Below are 26,814 nucleotides of genomic sequence, written 5' to 3'. Positions count from 1 at the left end.
GACAGAGATTGAGCAGCAGCAGCCGCCATCATCACCATCTCAGCGGCTGCTTGGCAAGCCCCAGGAGAAACTGCGCCTTTGTGGGAGCGGAGGTAACCAGACCTCAGAAATGCGTGGATCTGCAAGCAGGCCCAGTCACCATAGCTCCAGCAGGATGGATGAATCTGTAGCCTTCAGGGACAATCCCCCGGCTGAGAAAGATCCTTCCTCCAAACTGGTACCAGCCATTTGAGTCGTACGGGTAAGTGATCTTCGTGAAAGTTCACTTAATAATAGGGTGTCTCTTCTTCTTGTCTTTTTCATCTGAATTAAAATCCTTGGTCAAGTCAGATCAGCAAGGCCCTCTCTCTATAAAAAAAAAAAAAAGGGAGAGAGGTTGCTGATTGTGCGGTCTCCCCACTCTCTGATAGGAGGGGGGGGGGGGGGGGGGTCTCCAGTAGTAGACTTGTTTGCCACGAAGCTAAAAATCGGAAGACAAATCTTCTGTTCTCTGAATCCCAAAGAAAATCCCTTGGCGGTGGCCGCTCTCCTGGTACCTTGGAACTTCAGCCTGGCATATGCCTTCCTCCGCTGTTACTACTTCTCAGGGTCATAAGAAAAATCAAGGAAGACAGGGCGAGGGTTCTTTTGATTGCACCCTTCGGGTCCAAGAGACCCTGGTTCTCGTGCCTGAGGAGCATGTCTATTTCCGACACTTGGGTCCTTCCGGAGGTCAATAGCTAATCCTCAAGCAGCGAGCCTCCAATTGACAGCTTGAAATTTTAAAGGTCGTTTCTGAAACAAAAAGGGCTTTCCCAAAATCTAATAACTACCCTGATGCAGAGCATAAAACTGGTTACAACTCAGATTTATGCCAGAACCTGTAATACATTTTTATCCTTCTCAGGGTCTAGAGTTGGCATCAACCGGGAAAATCCTAGAATTTCTACAGAAAGGTCTGAAGCTAGGGTGGCCCATCAGCACTCAAAGTCAGGTATCTGCCCTGGGCGCCCTGTATAGCTGCGATCTAGCAGGTAACTACTGGATTTCTCATTTTATCAAGGCAGCTTTTAGATCCAGAGAGACCCATCGTTAAAAAATACCTTGGTCCCTTAGGACCTAAATCTGGGTCCAATGCGCCTTTTGAGCTAATAGAGTCAGCAACTCTCAAAAACCTCTCCCTTAAGACACCTTTACTGATCGCTTTAACCTTGACCAGAAAAATTAGTGACATTCAGGCACTGTCTATAGTCTCGTCATTTACACAGATCCTGGACAACAGTGATTTTAGGCCAGATCCTGCCTCTCTCTAAAGTGGCCACTCGCTTCCACAGACTTCAGGAAGTCATCCAACACTCCTTTGGCCCAATTTAGGTAAGCAGAAAGATGCGCAATTACATACGTTGGCTATGAAAAGATGTGTGGTTACTGGTTTGGTACCTTTTAGTTACCAAAGTCTTTAGGAAAGATAGCTCCTTGTTGATATCTTACCCATGGATCTAGGAAGGGGTCTAAAGTCACAAAGTCCACTTTAGCTAGATGGATTAGGGAGACCATTTCTCTAGCGTATACATCTAGCAGCGAGGAAGTGCCTGAAAGGTTGAAGGCTCACTCCACCCTGGCTGTAGTGACCTCCTGGGCTGAGAAGACAGGTGTCTCAATAGAAGACATATGTAAGGCTGTTACCTCATCCTCTCCCGCTACGTTCTATAGACACTATAGGTTAGATATGGGTATATTGGCTGACATCACCTTTGGGAGAAGAGTGCCCCAGGCTGTGGTCCCTCCCAAGATTACTTTCATCTCTGTAATTCTCTCATGATGCTGTCATGGTCTCCGAGAAATCCCGTTAGTCCTAAGCTCCTTACCAGTATTACAGGTCACATATGCGAATGTTGACCAATCGCTCCATTAAACACAGTGCTCTAAAAAATAAAGTTAGACACACCAAAAACAAAAAACCATGCCAAGAGTACTGTAAAATGGGATCCGAACATTCAATCCCGATGGGGTTCTCGTTTGTAGTTTAAATATCCAATACTATTGAGAATTTTTCTCCGTCAATACCCCCCTCTGACTGGTTTTTAGACCTTTTCAATACCTGCAAATTTTAAAGTTGCAACGTCCCCTTTATGCACGTGGGAAAAGTGCTTGGAGACCGGAAGTAGTGCTGCCCGATTTGCCACATCTTCAAAACCTTTTTTTTTTGGGGGAGGCCTGAGAGAAGCTGTCCATCTCAAGTGCAGGTGTGCAAACCATTGAGTGCATCACCAGAACAATGCATATATATGCAAAAGACCAGAGGTTATTTATGTGATTTCACATAATTTTAATATATCAAGAGTTATGTTGCCCATTTATGGACTCTTACAGAATGAAGTCCATCTTTTATGTTTTTGTTCTCCCTTATTACTCCAAATGTTGTCAGCGTTCAATGATCAAATTGTATGTACAGTGTTTAATATTACAGATGGTGCATGTTGACTTCCAACATACACTGCACAAATATGAACGAGCGTTTCTAGAAACCATAGTTCTGCAGTCTAAACAGGCTACTGCTCACCTGACAAACTAGCAAAATGCTTGTTTGTTGGGTGAAATTATCTTTTCATTTGCACGAAAGACTGTCATTCTCGGCAGCGCATCGTCCTGTGTAAAGAAGAACGAACCATTCCAGATTGTCTAGTGTGCATCTGAAGCATGGTCAACCTGTGTGATCAGGCTATTAAATGACCACCGAGCAGCAAACATGTTGGTTGTCACCAGTTTAAAAATCACATTGTAAAATGTACCTTAAAATCTCTTGCAATTCCACCTTAAACTTTCACAATTGTCCATTCACTTGGAGTAGTGAAATCACAGCCGTGCACCTCTGCAGCGACCTACTGAAATGCAATATGCCCAGTCCTGCTTTCATCCAACATCTCTCACTGGGGAGAAAATTGTAGACCCTCGTAAGTTAGCCATAAAAATAAAAAAAGTTTGCCCAAACCATCTGTGGCTGCTTTTAAGTGCACATGCAATCGATGGACAGCAACAAAGTATAGTGCGAATTTTGCCATGAAATATTTTCTGATAAAACCAGATCTCCTCACAACACCATGTTATAGCAGTCTTCTAGAGAATGAATGGGCAAAATATTACAATTCATGCAGTAGAGAAATAAAAACAGACAAAATTTCATATTTATTGTTTTGGTTTCCTTCATTTTTGGAAGGGATTGTAAAGGGAACTGGGACAGAAACATTTTTTTGGTTCTTACAAGATCAAAAATAATTAAGAGAACATTTAAATTCAGTTTTAACAAGTCACATATCATTTGGCTAAAAATTGTCTTTCATTACACAGCTATAAATGATCTCCGCCTAGAAAGCAGTGCTGTAAATCACAGGTCCCTACATAAATCACAGGTCTTTACATAGTGCAAACCATTCTTGTGCTTGTTATGTACAACTCCCTTGTGCCTTGTATTTCTTAAGAAAAAACAAAAACAAAAAAACAACCACAAACACAACCCTCAGATATTTTACAAAGACACCTAAAAAGCCTTAAAATGTGTGGTTCTGACAATATCCCTTTATCCCTCCCAAAAAGCAGACATTTCTATAAAGCAAACCGGTCAATGACAATGCAGTCTAACCTGCAGGCAGCATGATCTAGAGCAGGAGGAGCGGAGCAGCTTGATCTATAGTTGTGGTAGAGCTCGAATATAAACTTGTGTTTTATTAATTTAAAGTCAAGTGGGCGGTGCTACTCAGTGATTGACAGTGATCGCTGTGTGCACACACCGATTAGGACCACCCACAAGACTGAAAAGCCCAAAATGTGAACGGACTGAAGTGACTAAATACAAGTTATGTTTTCCCAACACCACTATATAAATCTATTTTACCCCATAATAAGCTGCCTGCAGATTGGACTGTTTTCAAGGTCACAGGTTCCCTTTAATGCACTTTTTTAATTGCACTTTTTTCTTGGCTGCCAGTCCTATGAAAGTTAAACTGTATCCCAGGCCTCTAGCAGCTTTCTGACATCGACAGGCGCTCCTTCAGAACGGGGGGAGCGGTTCCTTAAAGAGGCGTTTTATACACCGTGCATTACCAAGTCTCGTTTACATATAGAAAAAACGTGATAAAATATTACTGGTCACCACTTCAGAATATTTCTTATGCATCCCATAACACACTAGAACGAGAAATCTTCTGAACTTGTGTTTTAGATACAAGATGTTAGAAAAATTATCCGATTTGGCAAGCAAGAAGTTGGCGTTTTGGAACAGAAGTGTAAAAAGTCTTGTGCACAAACCCAAGTGACAGGCAGAAAAATCCAATTAATTTGAGGCAGAAGTTCGAGATTGACATTCATTATAAGAATATCCATTTTTTTCCAACTATAAGGCCTAGTTTTAGGATTTTATATTGCAGTACAAAAGACAACGATACAGGGACCCATAAGGCATTGTAGAGAGGTCTTCCTTGTTATTCCTATGACCATTGTTTTCTTGGTGGTTGTGTACAGATGACCATGAACATGGACTCATTATACTTTATTATTAGCATAAAGTTCTTCAATTTGGGCATGAAAGTATTTTCTCAGCTCAGGCCTCTTTGCTTTCAAGGTGGGAGTCAGCAGGTTATTTTGGATAGAGAACATTTCTGGGTGCAGAACAATGTCTTTTACCTACAAGAAAATCCAAAACAAAATTAGAGACCCAAACATCTGCACAAACCTAGGGCTCATCCTCAAAGACTAAAAATGGCACTAAGAATTCTGCCTCATTATTTGGTCAATTTACCGTAGCCCTTTTTGTTTCAGTATTGTGCATACTGCATTCCAGCGTGTTCATTTTGTTTCCATATTTGTTCTTTTTTTCTTTTTGTAAAAAGGAATTTTATATTGGGCAATTACATGGCTTAAATCCAGTTATATTTTAATACAGTATTTTTCAGACCATAAGACGTGGAATGCTACAGGCCCAGTATCAGCGGTAAGGCAGAGCTTTCCCGGCGGCCAATTTCCTGAAGCCATGGGCCACATGCAGACTGGGATCTCGGCCCAGCTGAGACATCAACCAAGCATGCACCACCAGAGGCAGACATCTTCCTGAAGCCATGGTCTTCAGGGAAATGGCCACCAAGATCCCAGTCTGTGCATGTGCCGGCTCGGGTACCCATTTTCATGTAGACCATGGCTGCAGCAAGATGGTCGCCGGAAAAGCAATGCACTCTGCTCTGCCTCACTGCCGACACCGGCCTGCAGCATCTCACAGCTTCTGCTGCAGTGTTCCTGAGGGAGGGAACTCTTCCTGCAACCCCACCGCTGCTGGGGCACCCCCTTCTCCCACCCAGGGCCCACAGCATTGCTCCACTTCTGCAATCGCTGGCTTCCTGAGGGATCCAGCCTTCTGTAACCCCGGCTCCACCACCCCCAGGTAAGATGCCAATTCAGACAAACTCCAGTTAGGAAAAAATATTTTTTATACAGGTTCCACCCAAAAATTTGGGATACGTCTTATAGTCCAAAAAATACCATTGTTTGAAAATACTTTAATTTTCACAAAAATTAATAGAAGTCATGTCACAAATCGTGCAATTTTTACACTGGCCACTAAACTAAGTATTAGGGTAGGTTCACACTGGCGTACAACACGGCCAAATGCCATCTGATGATCGGATAGCACTTGGTCCAGTGTTATACAGTGGGGCAGTACAGATCTGCGATTATTTTCTCATGCCAATTTGGCTCAGATAACTGGATCGCACTCATTCAAGTCTATCGGTGCGTGTGAAAAACTGGACTGCGCTCGGTCATCCGAGTGCTGTCAGATATACACACACACACACACACACACACAATGGAGAAATTAAGTTCTGTCTTCTCCGCTCTGTGATGCGATGCTCTCGTGCGAGACAAACTGATCACTCAGATGCTTCGGCTCAAACAGAGTTTGAGCCGAGTGTCATTGGCATAATCAGCCAGATTCTCTCGCATGAGCGAATCGACACCAATGTGAGCAAACACTTAAAACTCATTCTTCCCGTACTTTACCGAAGACTTTTCAGCAGCGTCATCACAGAAAAATGATTACAATCAAGAGAAAACTTCTATATATGGTAGGTAACACTGGATTCACCATTCATAATAGGAAATGTCACCGCTCACCTACTCCCCCTCACTGCACAATGACCTTTGCCTAGATCAGGGTTCCCCAACTCCAGTCCTCAAGGCCCACCAAGAGGTCATGTTTTCAGGATTTCCTTAGTATTGCACAGGTGATGGGATTGTTGCCTGTGCAGGTGATGGGATTATCACCTGTGCAATACTAAGGAAATCCTGAAAACATGACCTGTTGGTGGGCCTTGAGGACTGGAGTTGGGGAACCCTGGCCTAGATCATACCATTGCCCGCAAAAAAAGAAGCTATATTCAAGTCAATAGGGTCAGAGCCACTCTATTGCTGTATATGTTCATGTAACTGCTGAAAAGAACAGGAAGTAGAAGTCAAATATTATGGTGTGGAGAATACAGTGGGGTTTTTTGTTTCTACATGGATAATACTAAAATGTTAATTTTAATGCATATTGGAGGGGGACAAATTACTTTGACGTGAATAAATCTAATATATTGACAATAATATTTATGTGAGTGACGGAACTGTGTTTCTCAGCCGCACTCGGCTGTTTCTAAAGCTTTACCTCCTGTGGTCAGAGCCTGGATGGAAATATACTTGTCTCAACCATGAAAAGAAACATTCCCCCCATCTTGCCCCAAGTTTTAAAAGGGTCTCGTCAGGGGAGGCTTTGAGTCAGTCTGCTGCTAATGTACATGTGCACCACAGGAGGCGACCACAGCAACACTTACTTGTTCAAAAGTTTTTAAACCAGCTTCTTTTCCCAGTCTCAGTAAATCTTCCAGAACTGCATTTTTAAAGTCCTGTGAGTAGATAAGAGTATGTATAAATCAAGAAATGCAGAAGCACGTATTCTGAGGTTACCTGGTTAGGTCAACATTGTTAGGAATTTCAAGGGCTCTGCATATTTATTTTAATTGAATAAATGTAGTAGGTAAAAACCATTCACAAAACCCCTCCCCTGTAAATCTAATGCAGTATTCATGCGAAATAGACATTCTGCTCTGGACGATTCCTTTTTTCAGAAGGGAACTCTAAAATAAACTGACCACTTCTAAGGATAGTTACTACATGAGGGATGTCTTCATCACAAAATTCTTTAAAAAAAGCCACATGAAAAAAAAAAATTAAATCATAGGTCATCTCTGGTATTGCAGATCATTTTTATCGACTTGAGTGAACCTGAACTGCAATACCGGTCATTGCCAATCCACAAGTGTGGTGCTGCTTATAACCACAGGAAAAAAAAAATCAACTTCTGAGGATATCTGCACTAAATTAGCAATATTTATTTTTATTTTGCCTATAAGCAGTACCACACTTGTGCATTGGCAATGACTGGTATTGCAGTTCAGGTTCATGAAAGTCAATAAAATGATCTGCTATACCAGGCAGACTTTTTTTGTATGGTGAGAATGAAAAAGGCTTTACAAGAAAAATGCATGCAAGAGGCGAGAGTACACCACCTACCTTATTCTTGCATAGATCCTCATATGTTCCTTCAAATTTCTTCTTTTTTGCCCAGTTGAGTACATTATCCGGATCTGGAATCACAATAGCCACAAGGAAGGCCTGAAGAGAGGAAGAGTAAGATATACAGTTTCCATCCTACAACTCTTCATGCTAATAAGATTGTTCCAGTTACCTGTATACTCTCTCCATGAACAAAGATCTGTACCACAGCTTCACTCCTTGTGTAAATGTTCTCAATTTTTTCTGGCGCAATATATTCACCCTGGGCTAATTTGAATATATGTTTTTTCCGGTCTATGATCTTTAGAGTACCATTCTAGAAAAGGGGGAAAAAATAAAAAATAAAGTTTAGGTTGGACTACAATTAAATCTACTCAAAAAACAATGTTGGAAGGTCCTTTCTCATAGAGTATTTTATTACTTTAAACTAATTCAGTAAAGAGGGTCTGATTAGAACTTTGTCTCCACTGCATTATAGAGATATGGGATTTCAGCGTTTATATGAAAATTTAACCTTCAACATCTCTGAATCACAGTTTTCTAATCAATGCACTATTCAAGCATTTTAGCGCTGGAGTGGTGCTTCTAATGTAAGGTCTCTGCCCTCAGTCTAATACTCACCCTCCGCCATCAGTTTTTTCGGCGCTGAGCAGGTCCCTCTTTCCCATCTTGCGACCACAACTTCTGACTGGCCGGCAGTCAGAAGTTATATCACATACTCAATGAAAGTCTGAGAGATCAACAAGGCGCAGATTTGTATCGAGTTTGACCTCCGACTCGCTCCTTGAAACGCTGAAGCAGTCTGGCAGGTCACAAACTGGTGGAGACAGACTAGTGCGGCAGTGATAAGTGGTGAAGATGGCAGCAGGAGTGTATGAAAGTAGGGTCAGGGACCTTAGATTAGAAGCACCACACTAGTGGTAAAAAATAAAACGCTGAAGTGGTGCTTTAAGTACAGTTACAAAAAGAAAGCATGTCAGCAGGGTTGTCCCAACTGGATTGTCTCTTCTGAAAGGCATGCTGCCCCGACACACAGCTGATCACTGAACCATCCCATCTTCCTCAGTTGATGGGAACCTGTTGGTAGCCACAACTACGCATTACATGGCGCCCATCTAAAAATATTTTATGTATGTAGAACTATTTTATTTTAAAAGCTTCCACCCTTTTTAATTATGTATGAGCTGCTTAAAATTAATGAAATCCTTAAAAATCGCAAATCAGATCTCAGTGAAAGAAAGATTCAAGTTGAAAATTTTTACAGATTTTTCTCTCTCTCCAGGAATTCTACACAATTTATAAACGTATCAATGGAAATCAAAGTAATCAACCAGTTGATACCTTGATTCCAAAATCACACCAAAATTCTAAATAAAAAATTAAACCAGGCAGATCCAATATGCAGGAGTTTCATAATGGCAAACTCAATGTGACTCCGTATTATGCAAGTCCCCCATGTGACTGTCTACACTCCCAACAAACCGTGGGTATGCTTCCTATGAGGCAGTGGATGGTGTTCTTGGGGGATCATCTCCCAGACCTGGATCAGACCATCAGTGAACTCCTGCAGTCTGTGCCACTACTTGTGGTGTCAGACACATGGATAATGTCCCAGAGGATCTCAAATGGAAGCAGGTCTTGGGAATGTGAGCCTGTCAGTGGCATCAATGCCTTAATCATCCAGGAACTGCCTACACACTGACCACGAGGCAGAACATGGTTCTGCACCTGGAAGGACCCAGGGCCAAATACACTACAGTAAGATCTGACAAAGGTAATGAGATAAAATCCTCAAGAGTCAAACAGCAATCCGAGGTTCATAAGACCATTCAAGGATTTGCCTCCCCAGACCATACCTGACCTACTACCATACTGGTCACGCGGAATGATTCTTTAGGCAGAATAAAGTTCACCATGGCACCTTAAAGCTCTTTCATATCAGTTATGTTTATGAACCTGCTCATCTGTGAAGAGAACCTGGTGGCAATGATGCTAATGGTGGTGAATACCAATTATCCAGTGATCACCTGTCTTACTACAGAACAGGCCTTATTGGGAGTCTGTTTCTGACAGACCAGTAGCCCAATGGAGGTCATTTTGCAAGGCTCTGTTGGTACTCCTCCCCATGTATACAAGACCAGATAACGGTCCTTTGTCTGGGTTGATGTCCTTCTACAGCCCACATCTGGCTCTTGTATCTTGACATTGCTCCATGATCATGAGATGGTGCTGGGAGACACAGCAAACATTCTTCTGTTACACATTCAAGTGGCAACCTGGAGGAGCAGCATTACCTGTGCGACATGAATGGGCTGCTCCTAGTAGTGATAAGATGGAAAACAAGTGAAGACCCCGTCCGTAAGGATAAGGAGAGAGTAATTGCCTGTGGCAACCGCCTACAAAACCATCCCTTGTTGAGGGTCGTCTAGCTGTACCTCTCCAGTGCACCGCTTGTTAACTTTACTTTAATTTGTACCAAAGGAGGAGAAACTGATTGATATCCTGCAGATTTAATTGATTGGGATTGGGACTTCTATTGTGATTTGCAAGAGATATTTTTTTTTTTTGGAGTACAGTAAAGGTGTATACGCATTTTACTTACAGGCAGCCATTTCCCAACATCCCCTGTATGCAGCCAGCCGTCCTTGTCCAAAGCTTCAGCAGTTTTCTCATCATCCTTTAAGTACCCTTGGAAAACATTTGACCCTTTCACACAAACCTAATGAAAAAAAAAATATATTTTTTTTAAGTTAAAAGAAAAGTTATTGATGATAGTTTATGATTAAAATTGTTCACTGAACTTACCTCACCCTCTCCCTTCACTGCAAAATAGTTCATTTCATCCACGTCCACCAACTTTACATAGTTGCAGGGCATGGGTGCGCCAACGTGACCTGGCATGGAGATACAAAATTTTTAAGATAGATCTCCCTATGCCCACCTTTCCAAGACCTAAAAATGCCAGCTTTTCCATTGTGTATAGAAAATAAAGTGGTGATTACATCACATACAGGCGTCTGATAAATTCCCTTTAATTTCCCTGCAGAATATAAATTCTCTTTTGTAGACTGTCTACAGATAGACGCCTGCCATGTAGACTGTCAGAAACCAATCATGAGCGACCCTGCTAGGACATCAGAGAATTGCAATACAATTTCCTAATAATGTAATACATATCTGGCTTCTCTCAGTTTTCTATTCGGTGAAGCCAGACGAGTCTAGTAGTCACGCTGGATACAACAGGAATCATGATCGCCCAGTCCACAATGTCACGATTCAGCAACCTGCTGTCATTTCTGCCTGGACAACCCCTTTGAGGCTAGGACTACTTGGGAACGATGGTCACGCAACACTAAGCCTCACGACTAAACATCTGTGCAGCATGTCTGCGATTTGCAGTCATGAGAAGATTTGGAAACTAATTTGGCTGTAAAACTCGAGAAAAAAAATCTAACAGCCAACTTGCATGCGAGTCACATGTCTCACACGCCTTGAATTTAAAGAGTAAGGGAATGTGCACACGGTGCGTTTTTGCTGCGGCATATCCACATGGATTTGGCCCCAAAAACGCATTGAAAACCTTATCCCAGCATTTTCTATGGGATTTTGGAAGATCTCTGCACAAGATCAGGAATTTTTCTGACAGGATTTAATGTGCGGAAAAAGAAGCAGCATGTCCATTTGTCTAGATTTGCCTGTTTTTCCTAAACAATGCATTGGAAAAAAATGAATGGCAAATCCACAGGGAAAAAACGCACATAAAAGCATTGAAATGCAAAAAAAATAATAAAATAAAAAAAACATGTGGAATTTCTGCAGCGATTCTGATGCCAAGAAGTGCAGAACCTTGCAGAAATTTCTGCAAGCAGTTACTGATCGTGCGCACATATCCTTAACGTTTTTTATGAAATAAAAATGTAAAACTAGTACATGTGAAAGTAACTTTATAATATATCTTATCAGAGGTATCTGCTTCTAGCTCCTCCCCTCTACATAGAATCTTATCCGCACCAACTGTCATCTTTTATCTCAGGGATGTAACAATCTGACTTCACTAAACACAGATTTTACCTGGGAATTGAGAATTTTAAAAATGTATGAACAGTCCAGGAGGATAAGATTGAGCTGATTGCTATATTACAAGGTTGGTTATTTTCATGTGTACTATTGATTTATGAAATAAAGAAAACAGTTAATCATTAAATCCATTTACCATTAGTAGTTATAGAGTGATGTGGGATTGGTAAATGATTGATAATACAGACAATTATTTCCTCTACAGGATACACTAAACATTTCCTTTGGAAAGAAACACTTAACTCATGTAGTCGGCTATGAACAAACAAGATAACATTTCCTACCTGCTGTCCAGTCACCAGGAATAGTCAGAGAACATCCCGCCGTGCATTCAGTCTGCCCATAGCCCTCATAGAACTGATAAACAGCAACAAAGATTGGTCATGTAAAAGTTACAAAATAGAATAAATACTCTTCGCCATACAATGTGGCCCCGGCTACCTACTTCTGCAGTTACTTGTACTCCTGGCGCCACCTAGCTGTACAGCTCTGCAGGGGACATCACTGACGCAGCACTGTACCCCTTTATTCTAAGGATTGGTCAAACCACCAGATATAGTATTGGGGCATATACTAGTGATATCCCATTACTTACCAAGATAGATTGAAAGATATTCCTATACTTAAAAAGTACTAAAATTTTTCAAAAAAAAAAATCCAGAAAAAAAAAAAATGGGTGTGCTTTTCCCATAGAAACAGTACCACTCAGAACAATCTATGGACAAAAGAGCAATAAGAGATGCACCCCATGGACATGTGTAAACACCATTTATGCAAAGTAACAGCCTTCAATCCTGGAAAACCCCTTTAAGGAATAACAGCTGTCATATGGTCATAGAAATAAGCAGATTCAGAATAATTTGATAAGTGGTGCACTCAAGACCACTTCTAGCCCATTTGAGAACATTTCTATTAACAGATAAAAAAAACAAAAAAAATCTTGTTCTACGTTTTGTAACTGTAGGACAGTATATATGTACGCACCTGACAGCCAAGAGCCGCTCTCAAGAAGGTTAGCACAGTAGGAGAAACCGGAGCTGCACCAGTAATCATCAGCCGTACTCTTCCCCCAAGGCTGTCCTAGAATGAGGGGAACACCACATGGTGAGGGTCATCGTTGCCTTTGCCACTTTTGTTTGCACTCAATTCATTATTCTGCTTGTGCCTTTTTTTACAAGTCGGTTTTTTACATTTTTTTTTTTTAAAAAGTCAAAGTAAATGAATCAGCCGAAAACCTCTAAAATCATTAAACCCTGCACAAAGTAAAAAAAAAAAAAAAAAAAAAAAAAAAAGTGCAAAATTTGGCACAACTCTACTCCAAATTCCCCTTACCTCTGATGTGGTTTTATGGATGTCTTTCAAGAAATCGCATGTTCTACAACATTTTGAAAAAGATGCGACTTTACTCACAAAATAGCAAAAGTGATTAATGGACAAGAACAAAAGACCATTTTTTGACTTTGCACTAAATGAATAAACCTGCACAATTGTTTATAAATTTGTCACAAACATCAGCAAATACCGCTAGACAAAAAAGGACCAAAAAAACCCCCACAAGTGATGAAGTGGGTCCTTTATGCAAGAAATGCATAAAATTTGGACCCTAATGATGACATATGCTGTATTAGTAGTTCTGCATACATCGCACACAATCCTGTGGGTAACGCTCACCTACCGAGAGCCAAGTACAACACCATAAACAAGAACAAGCCCTAAGCTTGAAAATTCATGAGACATGACAGCATGGAAAAAGGTGAACCCACCAGGAGGAAATAGGAGCAATACAATCACCAATATGCGCACTGCATGCAGCCCACTATGATCTGACTGTTTTTACCTTTCTCCGCTTCCTTTTTTATTCTGCAAATCCAGATATTTTAGGTCTTTGACTACTGATACCATTTACTATGTGGTTATCTGTGGAGTCTACCACCACAGCATAGTGCAGGTGAATGGGATCGTGACTGTAATTAGAGCTGCAAAAGTCAAAACCAGTTGGGTTTTCGGTGACTTTCTTGCTACAGTCAGTGTACGCAGGTCACAATACGACCCCATTAACCCGCATTACACTCTGATGTGGCAGCGGCATAGAACTAGATCTGTCCGTGCAACTTGTTTCATGGCCAAACTTGCCGTATAGCTATCAGATCAGTTTCCTCTTTGCGGTGTTGTCATTGGATCCTTGCTATGGTCGGAGGTTCCCTACTGAGCACTGATCGTTTACTATGCAGTTACGTCTGAGCTCTTGCTTACGGGAGTACCTTTCTTTTGCTGGCATGCATACACAGGATAATCTGCCTTTTAAGTCCTCGCTGTACCAGGTATCTTTTTATATTAGCAGGTGCATTAAAAGAATAATAAAATAGCTCCTTAAACCCACAAGCCTCACCCTTCTGTAAATACAGCCTGTAGGGATCTGTTCATCACATCATAGCACAAAATTCCCGCCCAGGTCTCAGACTGCGCGGACAGCAACAACGCCATACAATTAGTAGTGTCCCTACCTGAACTTTCTGGAATATGAGTTTGTCCCAAAGACTGTCCTTTCGGATAATTCCGCTACGGAGTTCTGCCTCTTTTCTTTTGGAAGCAAAGTCCAACAGCCAGCGTTTTAAAGTAGTATTCGCTTGTCCGAAAATCTGAATGGTAAAATAAAAATAATGTCATTAAGCCAAGTGGAGAACAAAAAAGGAGATTTTTGTGCACTCACTGTAAAATCTCTCTTAGCCTCTTATTAGGGGACACAGGACCATGGGTGCTATGCTGCTGTCCACTAGGAGGTGACACTATGCTTAATCTGAAAAAGATTAACCGTGGCTCCTCCTCTGCAGTATATACCCTTGGACGGCGTCAGCCTTCTTCAGTTTTGTGCAAAAGCAGTAGGAGGAACGCAACATGGATAACATAACCATGCCTATAAAAAGGCAACTATGTACGAGCTCAAGAAAAAAACAATATGAGAACTCAACATAACGGCCCGGAACGGGCAAAGGGTGGGAGCTGTGTCCCCCAATTAGAGGCTAAGAGAATGATTTTACGGTGAGTACACAAAAATCTCCTTTACTCTGTCGCCTCATTGGGGGACACCGTACCATGGGACGTCCCAAAGCAGTCCCTGGGTGGGAAGCAATGGACGAATATTGTGTAGACAGGCCCCTATATTTGGGGCACTGCCGCCTGCAGGATACGTCTACCCAGGCTCGAGTCTGCCGAGGATTGAGTATGAACCCTGTAGTGTTTGGTAAACGTGTGTAGACTAGTCCAGGTGGCTGCCTTACACACTTGTTGCGCCGAGGCCTGGTGCCGAATGGCCCAGGAGGTCCCTACAGCATGTGTAGAGTGTGCCGTAATACCTGCAGGAAGAGGAGAGTTTTTGAGGCGGTAGACCTCTTGTATGGTGGATTTGATCCACCTGGCAAGGGTAGCTTTGGAAGCTGGTAGACCCTTGCGGTCGCCTTCCGGAAGAAGGAAAAGAGAATCAGACATCCGGAAGGGCGCAGTCCCAGACAGATACGTAATGCCCTGGCAAGGTCAAGCATATGCAGAGCCTTCTCCACTATGAACCGGGACCGGACAGAGGGATGGCAGTGAAATTTCCTCATTGAGGTGGAAGTTGGACACCACCGTACGGAGAACTACCTTGTCCTGGTAAAAAGCCAGGAAGGGTTGTCTGCAGGAGAGTGCTGTGAGTTCAGACACCCTGCGTAGCGAGGTGATTGCCACTAGGAAAACCACTTTCTGGGATAGAAGGCGGAGTGAGACTTCCCTAAGGGGTTCAAAAGGAGTTTCCTGCAATGCTGTGAGCACCAGGTTGAGATCCCACGTTTCTAGTGGAAGTCTGTAGGGGGGAACCAATCGGGAAACCCCCTGAAGAAATGTCCTTACTTGCGGCTTGTTAGCAATGCGCCTCTGAAAGAGCACTGAGAGAGCTGACACCTGGCTCTTAAGGGAGGCCAGGGATAGTCTGGCTTCCAGACTCGATTGGAGAAAACCAAGTACCCTGGGAAGGGAATAAGGGAATGGGGTCTGGCCACGAGAGTTGCACCAGGTAAAGAATGCTTTCCAGGTACGGTAATAAATCTTTGCAGAGGTTGGCTTTCGAGCTCTGATCATGGTTGCAATGACATCAGGCGAGAACCCTGACTGGGTTAAAACCCAGGTCTCAATGGCCATGCCGTCAAATTGAGAGCTCCTGAGTTCTGGTGGTAGAACGGACCTTGTGACAGAAGATCCGGGCTGTCAGGGAGACGCCAGGGAACGTCTGCTGTGAGCTGCACGATGTCGGCGTACCAGGTACGTCTGGGCCAGTCTGGTGCGATTAGGATGGTTGGAACTCCCTCTTGCTTGATCTTCCTCACCACTCTGGATATTAGGGGGAGAGGTGGAAAAATGTACAGTAGCTGGAACTGGGTCCAGTCCTGAACCAGGGCGTCCGCTCCTAGCGACCGTGGGTCGTGTGTTCTGGCCATGAAGTTGGAGACCTTGGCATTGAAGTGGGATGCCATTAGGTCCACGTCCGGAGTCCCCCAGCGATGGCAGATCTGGTGAAAAACTTTGGGATGGAGAGACCACTCTCCCGAGTCCATTCCCTGCCGGCTGAGGAAGTCTGCTTCCCAGTTGTCCACACCCGGAATGTGGACCGCAGAGAGAACCGAACCTGTCTTCCGCCCAGTGGAGAATGCGTGTCACTTCTCGCATCGCCTGGGCACTGCGGGTCCCCCCTTGGTGATTTACATATGCCACAGCCGTGGCATTGTCCGACTGTACTCTGATGTGAGCGGCTGCCAGTAAGTGATGGAAGGCTCTCAACGCCAGGAAAATGGCACGAATTTCCAAGATGTTGATGGGCATGGTCGCTTCTGCTGGGGACCACTTGCTCTGTGGTGTAGGTGTACCGCACCCCAACCCGTCAGGCTCGCGTCAGTGGTCAGAACCTTCCATTGACCCGTGAGAAAGGATTTCCCCTTTGTTAGTGAGGTTGGTTTGAGCCACCAGTGCAGGGACCTCCTGGTTGACGACGTCAACTGAAACTCCCTGTCGAGAGAAAAAGGGTTCCTGTCCCATGACTTGAGGATGGCTAATTGGAGAGGCCTGAGGTTAAGCTGGGCAAATGGGATCGCTTCTATTGCCGCCACTCTCATGGCAAACCGGAGAGAACAAGGGGGTTTGTGAAGTAGGGTGCGGACTCCTAAACGGAGAGACAGTGCCTTGTCCTTGGGAAGGAGAACTAGACCCTTGAGGGTGTTGAATAACATTCCCAGGAAGGTCAGAGACTGACTAGGGGGTTGGTGATTACTTTTGTAGGTTGACTAACCAGCCCAGGCGACTTAGGATGTCGATTGTGATTGAGACGCCGAGTTCGCAGTCCTTGAAGGTGGAAGACTTGAAGAGGAGATCGTCCAGATATGGAACGACTATTATGCCTCTGGAGTGCAGGACGTCCATGGTGGCTGCCATGACTTTGGTAAACACTCTGGGAGCCGTGGAGAGTCCGAAAGGGAGAGCCACGAACTGGTAGTGTTCCTGGTCGATTGTGAACCTGAGAAATATGATGGGCGGGCGCAATTGGTATATGCAGGTATGCGTCTTGAATGTCTACGGAGGCGAGGAATTCTCCTTTCTCCATGGACGCAATGACGGATCGAAGGGACTCCATGCGAAAATGACGTACCCGCACATATTTGTTGAGCTGTTTTAGGTCCAGTATGGGCCGTACGCTGCCTCCTTTTTTGGGGACTACGAATAAATGTGAGTAGAACCCTTGGAAGTGCTCGGCCGTGGGGACCGGTACTATGACTCCTGCTTGAAGAAGCGAGGAGACCGCGTGGTGGAAGGCAAGAGCCTTGGCTGGCCGTTTTGGGGAAAACAGACAGAATCTGTTTGGCGGGTTGGAAGTGAACTCTATCTTGTATCCTGAAGACACTAGTTCCCTGACCCACCTGTCTTCTGTAATAGGCAGCCAGACTTGATGAAAGAGCGAAAGATGGCTGCCTACAGGTGGAGTGTCTTCCGGAGTCCGTGAGTCATGATGAGGAGGACGTCTGAGATTTTCCTCCTTTAAATTTTGACTGGCCTGCCCTTGATTGCCAGGTCTTGTCCGATTTTTGCGTCGACCGCGAGTTGTCCCTGCATGGAGCGCGGTTGTTATATTTTGCTGGTCGCGAGACGGACCAGCCGGAAGAGTTCCGAAAGGATCGGCATAGTGCTTGATTGCGCTTTTTGTAAGTATGTTAGGGCTTCAGTTGGGGGAGAGAGGTACTCTTACCCCCGGTGGCGTTGGATATCATTGTGTCCAACTGTTCACCAAAAAGCCGACCACTGAGGTATGGGAGGTGTGTGAGGGACTTTGAAGCTGCATCTGCTTTCCATTCCCGCAGTCAGAGGATACGCCGAATCGTGATGGCGTTTGATGCTATCCCCGCTACACCACTTGCAGAATCCAAAGCTGCATGGAGCATGTAATCTGCTACAACTGCTATTTGGGCCGCTTGGTCCAACAGTTCAGGGGTAGATGCTTGTAGGCCAGTTTGTAAATTTTGGGCCCAGGCCAAGATTGCTTTGGCAGCCCAAACGGAGGCAAACGTGGGAGCCAGGGAGGCCCCTGCGGCCTCGAAAATTGAACGAGCCATGCGTTCCACCTGCCGGTCTGCTGTGTCTTTGAGGGTTGAGCTATCTGGCAGTGAAAGGAGTGTCTGTGCTGCTAGTCTGGAGACTGGGGGATCCACTTCAGGTGGATCTGTCCACTGTTTGGTGACCTTCTGTGGGAAGGGGTACCGTGCCTCCAGATATTTGCGATTAGTAAACTTTTTCTCAGGTTGTGAGAACTGCTTTTAAGGATCGCTTTAAACTCTGGGTGGTCAAAGAAGACCTTAGGCGGTTTCAGGACTCCTTCAAAGGAAATTTTATGTCCTGGTGTCTCCAGGGGTGGGTCGGAGATGTCCAGCACCCAATGGATGGATGAGATTAGATCAACTAGCACTGTATTGCCAGGGGGAATAGGGATTAGGGACCCTTCGGTTTCCTTGTCCGAGTCGGAATCACAGATGTCTTCCGAATCCTGTGCATCACTAAGGCGTCTCCTGCTGGGAGAACCGGAGCGGAGGCCTTCTCTGGTCAGGGATGGCTGTGGCGATCTAAGTCGTCTGTCCCTATCAGGGGACGGTCTAGATGAGCTGGGGAGTATGGTGTCTCTCACTGGAAGGGGATGACCGTGTGGTATGGGATGACGCAGATGAACGAGACCTGTGGGTCCGCTTGCGTCCTGATCTAGACGTGGATGTGCCCGTGCCATCATGTCCCCGAGTGGAACGCTCCCTTTGCAGAGTAGTGTTCATAGCCGAGGCATGACTCTGCAGAGCCTGAAGCAATGTGGATGTGAGTTAATCTATAGACTGCGTCATAGATTGCAACATCTGAGTGACCCATTCCAGTGTGGTATTAGGCACCGAAGTATTGGCAAGTGCTTCATGGGGCACTGGCGCAGCAGTCTGCATGCAGTCCTGGCAATGTGGATACGTGCTACCACTAGGGAGAGTATTACAGCAGGCTGTACAGTGTGCATAATAGCAATCCTGCCTGGTTCTCTTGGACTTTGAGCCCGGCATAGTATCTAGGGGTGGCTATGCAGAGGGGGCCAGCAATGCAGAGAAGCTTATAGAATTCACAGCCGTGTGAGACTCCAGCTGTGATCTTACCCCACCAGTGTGCCTCTTAAGTCCAGCGCCGTTTAGATCCACGATCCTGTGCCCCCTGGAGACTAGCTGCCGACCGGTAACTGAAGGGTTAACTATCCTTCAGCAGATAATGGCCGCCGGAGTGGGGAGAAGGTCAGCGGAGTGCTGAAAAGGGCGGCAGTGTGCTGGAAAGCGAGCCTTTTCAGTTAGTCTCCGCCCCTTCTATGACACTGTAGTGTCATATTGGTCATCCGGGGGGCAGAGAATGGGCGGCGGCTTCAGCTTGGCCGGAGCCGCGGTGTAAATTTATGACCTATGCCCAAAAGGGCTCCAGGCCGGCGCGGTAGTCCAGGGGGTGCCGGATCTGAACCGGACCCCCCCCCCCCCCCCCCCCCCGGATTTTAACGGCAGGGAAGGCGGTGGGGGTATCAGCGTAAGGGGGGGCCCTTAAAGGGTCCCCCTGAGGCACCATAGCGCTGGTGCCAGCAGAGAGACAGAGCTGGGAAGGCCTGTGTCTCTGATTCCTTATCTGCCCGCACTGTCCCCCGGCCCCAGCAGGAGTCTGCAGCAGAGCTGCCTGGAAGTTGGTGCAGAGTGCCAGCTACTAGGAGCTGTATATTGCTGCCTGCACAGGCCCTACCAGAGGTGTCTCAACCTAATACCCCCAGAGGGGGATTAGGGAGGGTGCTGCTGTCACCATCAGTGGGCTGTAATCCTCGCCTCGACCTCAACCCAGAGACCAAAAGGAATTGGGGAAGGAGGGGGGTCTCGACGTCGGACCAACACCTGAGGGGTTGGGGAAGGAGCGACATGGTAAGGAGAAGTCTCGACTTCAACCGTGCACCCCTAAAAGGGGGCAGAGGAAGGAGCCATGCCGGGATACTCACCGGAGACTCACTTATCTTCATCTGTAATTCCGTTGGAAAAAGAAGAGAGGAGATAGAAAAAAAAAAAAAATAATCTGAAAAAATCTTTAGGTGTGCCTCCTTGCGACACTAAGCAAAAACTGAAGATGGCTGACGCAGTCCAGGGGTGTATACTGCAGGAGGAGCCACTGTTAATCTTTTTCAGATTAAGCATAGTGTCGCCTCCTAGTGGACAGCAGCATAGCACCCATGCACCTGTGTCCCCCAATGAGGAGACAGAGTAATACAACATAATAGAAATGTAAGATGTCGCGTATAACAATAGTTACCCGGTCAAACATCCTATTCAGCAAACGGGGAACGACTGGGAAAATAGTGGGCTGCAGAGCCTTCAAATCATCCATAAGTAACCGGATGTCTCCTTGGAAGAAGCCAATTCTGGCTCCATGACAAAGTACCACACACTGAAAATACAAGATTTTAGGAGTTTCATGGTTCAACAAATGTGGAAAGATCACATACAGTTCTCCATCTATAGGAACTAGTGTTGAGAGAGTATGTTCTATTAACCCTTTCGCCGAGTACGTTCGGGCCGAGCTCCGAGTATTTACAGCTGCTCGGTGATTAGGTTTAATTGCTCCCATGTGATTGATTTGCAACTGTTTGACAGTTTTACTACATGTGAGGAATGTCTATTTCTTACACATTCCTCACATGTAATAAAACTGTCAAACCGTTGCAAATCATGCACACGGAAGCGATTCAACCATATCACCGAGCAGCTAAAAATACTCGGAACTCAGCCCGAGCATACTCTGACAGAACATACTCGCTCAACCATAATAGGAACGCAAAAGATCTGCGCTACAGAAATAGGTTTCCTTTTGGCATCACATGGTATTTTAACCCCTTCACGACCTTTGACGTACATGTACGTCAAAAGTCTTATCCCTACTGCTCGCATGCCAAACCTGTATCTTTCCCAGCAGATGACGGCTGATTTCATCAGCCATCATGCGCCTTTAACAGCCGCAGGTGGATTGGAGCTCCGCCTGCAGCTATTAACCTTTTAAATGCCGCTGTAAATATCTGATAGCTGCATTTAAAACACCACATTCAAATCACCCCATTTTGACTCAAGTATATATATAAAAAAAAAAAATCTACACGTGGTAAAGCCGTGTTTGTAAAAATTTGATTAAAATATAAAATTAATCTGATCTGTAAGCGCGAGGAGAAAAAAAAAAAAAAAAAAAAAATCCCCTGGGGGTTAATATAGGTGTCACCTATCGTACTTCTGCCTGTGTTTATACTGAAAAGTGATCTTTACAAAACACAACAAAGGAGACGTTCATCAAGGACTGGCATTTTTCATGCCAGTCTTAACAGGAAGTCATCATCAAAAAGACCTATTGTTTAGATCAGGTTTGTGTTACATGTATTTTATAAAAATAAATTTGACAATGTTTTTTATTCCCATCATGATCTATTAAAAATAAATAAATTAGTGTAAAGAGTGCAAGATTACCAATTTGATATATATATATTTTTTTTAATAAAGAGTGCGATTAAATAAACAGACATACAAACAGAATTCCTGCAATAGCCACTGGGGCTTTTTAGAGTCCTACTTTTCATTTCAGGAAACAACACTTGTACACATTAGGTCAGATTTTCACCATTGTGGCCATCTTCTGTATTGCAGTGTCTAGTGAGCCTGTGCAAAGGTTATTATGGGAGGGGGTGGGGGGTGGGGGTCAGATGCGACAACATCTATTGTAATTGGTGGACCCTGTGATATCAGCTGTGTATAAAAGATGTCTGTTACTGCAATCCCAACTCTACAGACACAAACTCCTATGATCTCTTCCTTAAAGGGACTATCAGCCCAGAATGACTGTTCAAATCAAGTACATGCGCTCTGTTTCATGGCATGGCCAATGATTTAACTACACCTTCCATCTCTCCTCCCTTCTCTGGCTCTATGAAGCCAGAGCAGTCACAGAAGAGAGGGAGGAGAAAGGGAAAACAAGCATGTGGGAAGGTAAATGATTGGCCCCGCCATGAAGCACCAAGCGCCTGTACTGTCAGCAGAGAATGACTGTTCAAACAGTCTAAAAAAAAAAAAAAAAAAAAAAGTCTCTGCAAACTTGCAATTTTTACCCTGGCTACTGAGGCTTTTTTAGACTATCTGTAAAAGAAGTGGTAAATAGGAGTTTTCATATTAGTAGAGGCAGAACCTCTATACACAACTGATAACACAGGATCCACTAATCACAAAGTGATGTCACAGCTAACACTCCTCCCTCTCACCACCCATAATGACCTCTGCACACGCTCATTAGACACTTCAATAGAAAATCTAGGGTCAAACGCACCATTGTGGCAATGCACACGTGTTCTTTCCTGAAACAAAAAAGAAGGGTCTAAAAAAGTCCCAATGGCCTGTCTGAAAAACAAGATTGGCGTTTTAATTTTTAATACAAATTGTGCCATGTTAAAAAGTATTTTTTTTAAACATTTTTGTCGGAAGCGCAAAAACTTGATTTAGTCAAAAGGTCGTTTTCTGATTATCACTTCCCTTTAATGAAGGGAGAGCTGGAATCAGGAGCCAAATTCATCAAGAAGAGTCTTTGAGCTGCCATGCACAAACCTAGAAGTGTACTTCAGACATCAATTTATTCTACTTTTGTAGCTTATATTATAATTTTCTTGCCATGCTCCCTTTTCAAAAAGCTGGCTGCGCTTGGAGTAAAAACGCCAAGTAGCAAATTTTGGGGGCAATGAGTTGCATAAATATTTTACGATATTTCAGACAATTTTGCACCAGAATTCTGGCAAAAACTTATGAATTGAGGTCATAGTGTTATTATTTTAAATAAGTGTGAAAATGGCAAGATTTCTGCCAAAGACCGGTCTTTGGTGATTTGTAGGGTCATGAAGCTGCCTCCTTTACAGATATTTTGGGTTGTCAGTTGGGAGAGACCTCTGTAGGCTACTGTGGATAAGTGGAGGATTTATGAAAGGGTATTGTGCACGTTATAACATACTAAAAAAAACAAAAAAAAAACACCACACCTTCTAAAGGGTTGTATTACAAGTGGTGGAATAAGCAGATAGGTAGGTGCACCTTTCATAAATTCACATATAATGGAAGTTACTACTATAATGGAATACTTACTACCCATCTCCTATGTCTAGTCTAAGGGAACATCCACAAGAGACTATAAAGTGATCTTACCTGTACCAGTCTTTCAAACATGTGTGCCAGAGGCAAATAGGAAATATGTATATCACTGGCGTTGAGCGCAAGTAAGCTCTGGAAAATATGACAAAAAGTACTGAGGATATAAAACATACCATGTCTCATGCCTACCTCCACAACTCTCTCAAACATATGCGCCAACGGCAAGAAAGAGATAAGAACATCCTGAGTAGAGGGAAACGCCAAGTCCTGGACACCAGAAGGAAAACAGAACAGCACAAAAGGTTTCCTCAATTAAACCAAAATCAGATGGGTTAATAAAAGGATTTAATGATTTGCATGCACAAATCCCATACAAAATATAAAAAAAAACAAAGAAAGCAGAAGTAGGAAGTTTTGCAGCATCTCGCTACACTACAGGAAAAAGGGGAAGGAGTTAGAGATGCAAGCCAAAATACTGACGTTCTCTTTACAAAAGGAATCAAGGCATTTAAGACAGCAGCCACTACATTTTCTAGAAGTATATTGGGAAACTATAGGCACCCATACACTTCATTATAAACCACACATTTTGTTTTATAGAAGTCAGCTTATTTCACCTGCTGCATATGGGCATGCATATCAGAAAGATGAATAAAATGATACCGTAACATGCATAATCCAAAGTCTTATTCCAGTGAAATCCACTTTTTTATATATGTAAATGAACAGATAAAATCTATGGGCTGGAGAGCAGACTGTCATTACATGTAACCATTTCTTCCTGCCCATTTAAAAATTGTAGGCGTTTTAGCCCAGGAGAGACATGTTTGTCCGTTTAGTTATAGGCTTATAGCCCAAAAGTGGCATGCAAGGTAGAATAGGACCCATCAGAGGGAGGTCACCTTGCCACGGTTGATGGGCACACATGAATTGGCCAATTTATGAGCCAAGAACCTTCATTTTTTGTAAGTACATCTTACTGAGTAACAATACAGTTTAGATTCAATGTTTCCACGCATCTTGGCCCTTACAGAGTGGTGCTGTGTTTTGTTGTATATTATGCAGTTACTGCAGCTGGCACCTGTTCACACTTATATAGTAAGAAACCTGTCCAGCACTTCCTATCAGTCATTACATGTCTCACCCTGAAACTCCCCCTTTCATTTATAGAAAGCTCTGCAGGTAGATCCTCAGGGAGATCAGTGTCCGGCCCATAGTCCTGAACAGCTCATTCATATATATGAAAAACGTGGGATTTCTCTTTAGACATCAGATTGCCGAAATCAAGGTATAATTTTGTCCAACTTTCTATGAGCTACATGTCAAGATACACATGGCTTAGAAAGGTTGAGCCTACAGACAGATTCCCTTTAAAGCACCACTCCAGCGGTTTTTTTTTTTTTAGTTTTGTTTCAGTGCTGGAATGGCACTTTAAATGTAAGCCCCCTGCCCCAGGTCATATACTCACCCTTTAGCATCTTCACAGTTTTCAGCACAGCTCCAGTCCCGCGGCGCGATCTTGTGACAGTAGCTTCTGACTGTTGGGAAGTCAGAAGTTACATCACAAGCGCTCAATACAAGTCTATAAAGGGCCAGAACGAGGCTTTCAGACTTATTGAAAAATGACCTCCGCGCCGCTCCATGAAACGCTGGAGCTGCAGGTAGGTCACTTTTTGCTGGAGACCGACGGGAGCGTTGGCGAAAACAGATGAAACCGCGGGAAGGAGTGTATAATATGGGACTTACATTTAAAGCACCACTCCAGCTGTGCATTAACAAAACAATGCTGGAGTGGCGCTTTAAAGCAGATCTTAAGCTATTGTTCCAGGTTTGATGGTCAATACTATGAGGAAAGCTCTAACTATATGCTAGTAGAAAAAAAGTCAGTCATTCCTTTTTAATAGTGCAGAGTGTTGAAATTAACAAGAATTGTTAACTCCCATCACTGCTGAGTAGGACCATCCTGAAATTTCCATAATAACCTTCTGCATCTGTGCGACTGCACCCAAATCAGAAACTAACGGCAATTCCCTTTGGCTGTACCATACGGAAATAATCCTTTATAGCAGATACAGTTCAAGTGCATGCAAGATTTGAAACCACATTAGTAAAGAAATAGTAAGCACATACAGGTGATGCCAAACAATGTAAAAAGCTGGGTGGTGTTACATTGCTAGATAACATGCTGAACAGAAAAGCCCAGGAACAATTACCTCTGTCACTTTAAGAAAGGCAGCGCTGTTGCTGACAATATTCTTGTGAGTTAGCATTGCACCCTTTGGGTTTCCTATTGGGAGGATTTAAAAAAATAAATAAAAAAAAAAAAATGTATTCAGATTTGTAAAAAAAACCACTTAATGTAGATGAACAATGTTAAAAGTTGTATGAACTACATGTATTCCGAACACTACATGTTATTGTAAAGTGCACTAATGCGTGCTGCCATCTATACACACGAGATGATATTGTACGTCATCAGCTAACCACAACATCTGCTCCTGACTGCATGGCTTCTGACTTGGTAGGAAGAGCAGCTCTGGGATGGAAACTGCTGCTCTACTTAACAGTATGCGCCCACAATGTCATTCAAGCAGGTCCGCTTCTATGGCAGAATTAAAATATGCATTTGTGTTTAAAAACTACTTTCTATTCATAAATTCAGACTTTTATAAACTTCAGGTTTCTAAAGATGTGAAGAGGGTAAAAGTAGTAAACGGACCACTTGCTAGTTTATACAATACAAGCTCAATCTAAAAAAGCTCAGGAAACAACCTAAAAACACAATACACTTAACAGTGAGCAAAATTAAGGGATTTTCACCGTTTTGAAATGAAAATAGTCACCTGTTGTCCCACTTGTGAAGCACACTACTGCCAGGTCTTCTGGCTTTGGTGGCTGAGAAGAATGGAAATGCATTTAAAAACATATCCCATAAATACTGTACGTGTTTGTTACAACCCCTACCCCCCCCCCCCCATTACTCTAGTGGCAATGTCCTCACAGTACCCCGCTACCTCTCTGGTCAGTCATTGTTGCATATTGTTCATAAGCAGATACCATCTTTGCTGGTGAAATAAGACTATTGGGGTCTACAGATCCACTGGTGCAAAAGGATTGTGGTATTTAACAGATGAATATGGGTCATTTTGCTAGGTTAACACCCCCTTTAATAATAAGCTAAGCACAATTACATCTTCCTCTAAAAATAACAGATCTCTCAGAATTTCCTATGGAGACCAATAAATTTTTTTTTTTTTTTTTTTAAAACTACAACGAAGGCCCCTCTCTCATGTCCGGTTTCTCAGGAGTATTCTATCCATGTTAAGGAGATAGAACATGTAACAATTGTAATTTATGGGGCTGTCCGCAAATGTAAAATGTCTAATGCCATCCTAGTGCTTTTCATTTTAAGAGTAGCATGAGAAACAAC

General features: G+C 43.6%; 1 protein-coding gene across 5 annotated transcripts in view; it reads right to left on the bottom strand.

Moving 5' to 3' along the window:
• Positions 1 to 3,146: 3,146 nt before the first annotated feature.
• Positions 3,147 to 26,814, bottom strand: part of ACSL1 (acyl-CoA synthetase long chain family member 1) — a 62,574-nt gene continuing 38,906 nt past the window's right edge. For 2 of the 5 annotated variants that reach the window (XM_073642622.1, XM_073642630.1), the window contains exons 9-21: positions 26,228 to 26,279; positions 25,598 to 25,671; positions 23,439 to 23,516; positions 20,527 to 20,661; positions 14,163 to 14,297; positions 12,643 to 12,738; positions 11,943 to 12,015; positions 10,387 to 10,475; positions 10,184 to 10,300; positions 7,754 to 7,897; positions 7,579 to 7,680; positions 6,840 to 6,911; positions 3,147 to 4,659 (exon numbers count right to left, since the gene is read on the bottom strand). In XM_073642622.1, the coding sequence (XP_073498723.1) occupies positions 4,519 to 4,659; positions 6,840 to 6,911; positions 7,579 to 7,680; positions 7,754 to 7,897; positions 10,184 to 10,300; positions 10,387 to 10,475; positions 11,943 to 12,015; positions 12,643 to 12,738; positions 14,163 to 14,297; positions 20,527 to 20,661; positions 23,439 to 23,516; positions 25,598 to 25,671; positions 26,228 to 26,279 (1,308 nt within the window). In that variant the 3' untranslated portion in view covers positions 3,147 to 4,518. Of the gene's footprint in view, positions 4,660 to 6,839; positions 6,912 to 7,578; positions 7,681 to 7,753; positions 7,898 to 10,183; positions 10,301 to 10,386; positions 10,476 to 11,942; positions 12,016 to 12,642; positions 12,739 to 14,162; positions 14,298 to 20,526; positions 20,662 to 23,438; positions 23,517 to 23,573; positions 23,652 to 25,597; positions 25,672 to 26,227; positions 26,280 to 26,814 lie in introns of all 5 variants that reach the window. The other 3 variants (XM_073642638.1, XM_073642642.1, XM_073642647.1) reach the window with 3 other exon arrangements.

This window comes from Phyllobates terribilis, unplaced genomic scaffold (genome assembly GCF_046119375.1).
Source record: "Phyllobates terribilis strain yellow unplaced genomic scaffold, ASM4611937v1 Scaffold_1__5_contigs__length_1240528914, whole genome shotgun sequence".
NCBI classification, from domain to species: Eukaryota; Metazoa; Chordata; class Amphibia; order Anura; family Dendrobatidae; genus Phyllobates; species Phyllobates terribilis.
The sequence above is the reverse complement of the archived record's forward strand: the minus strand, read 5'-3'. Positions and strand labels throughout refer to the sequence as shown.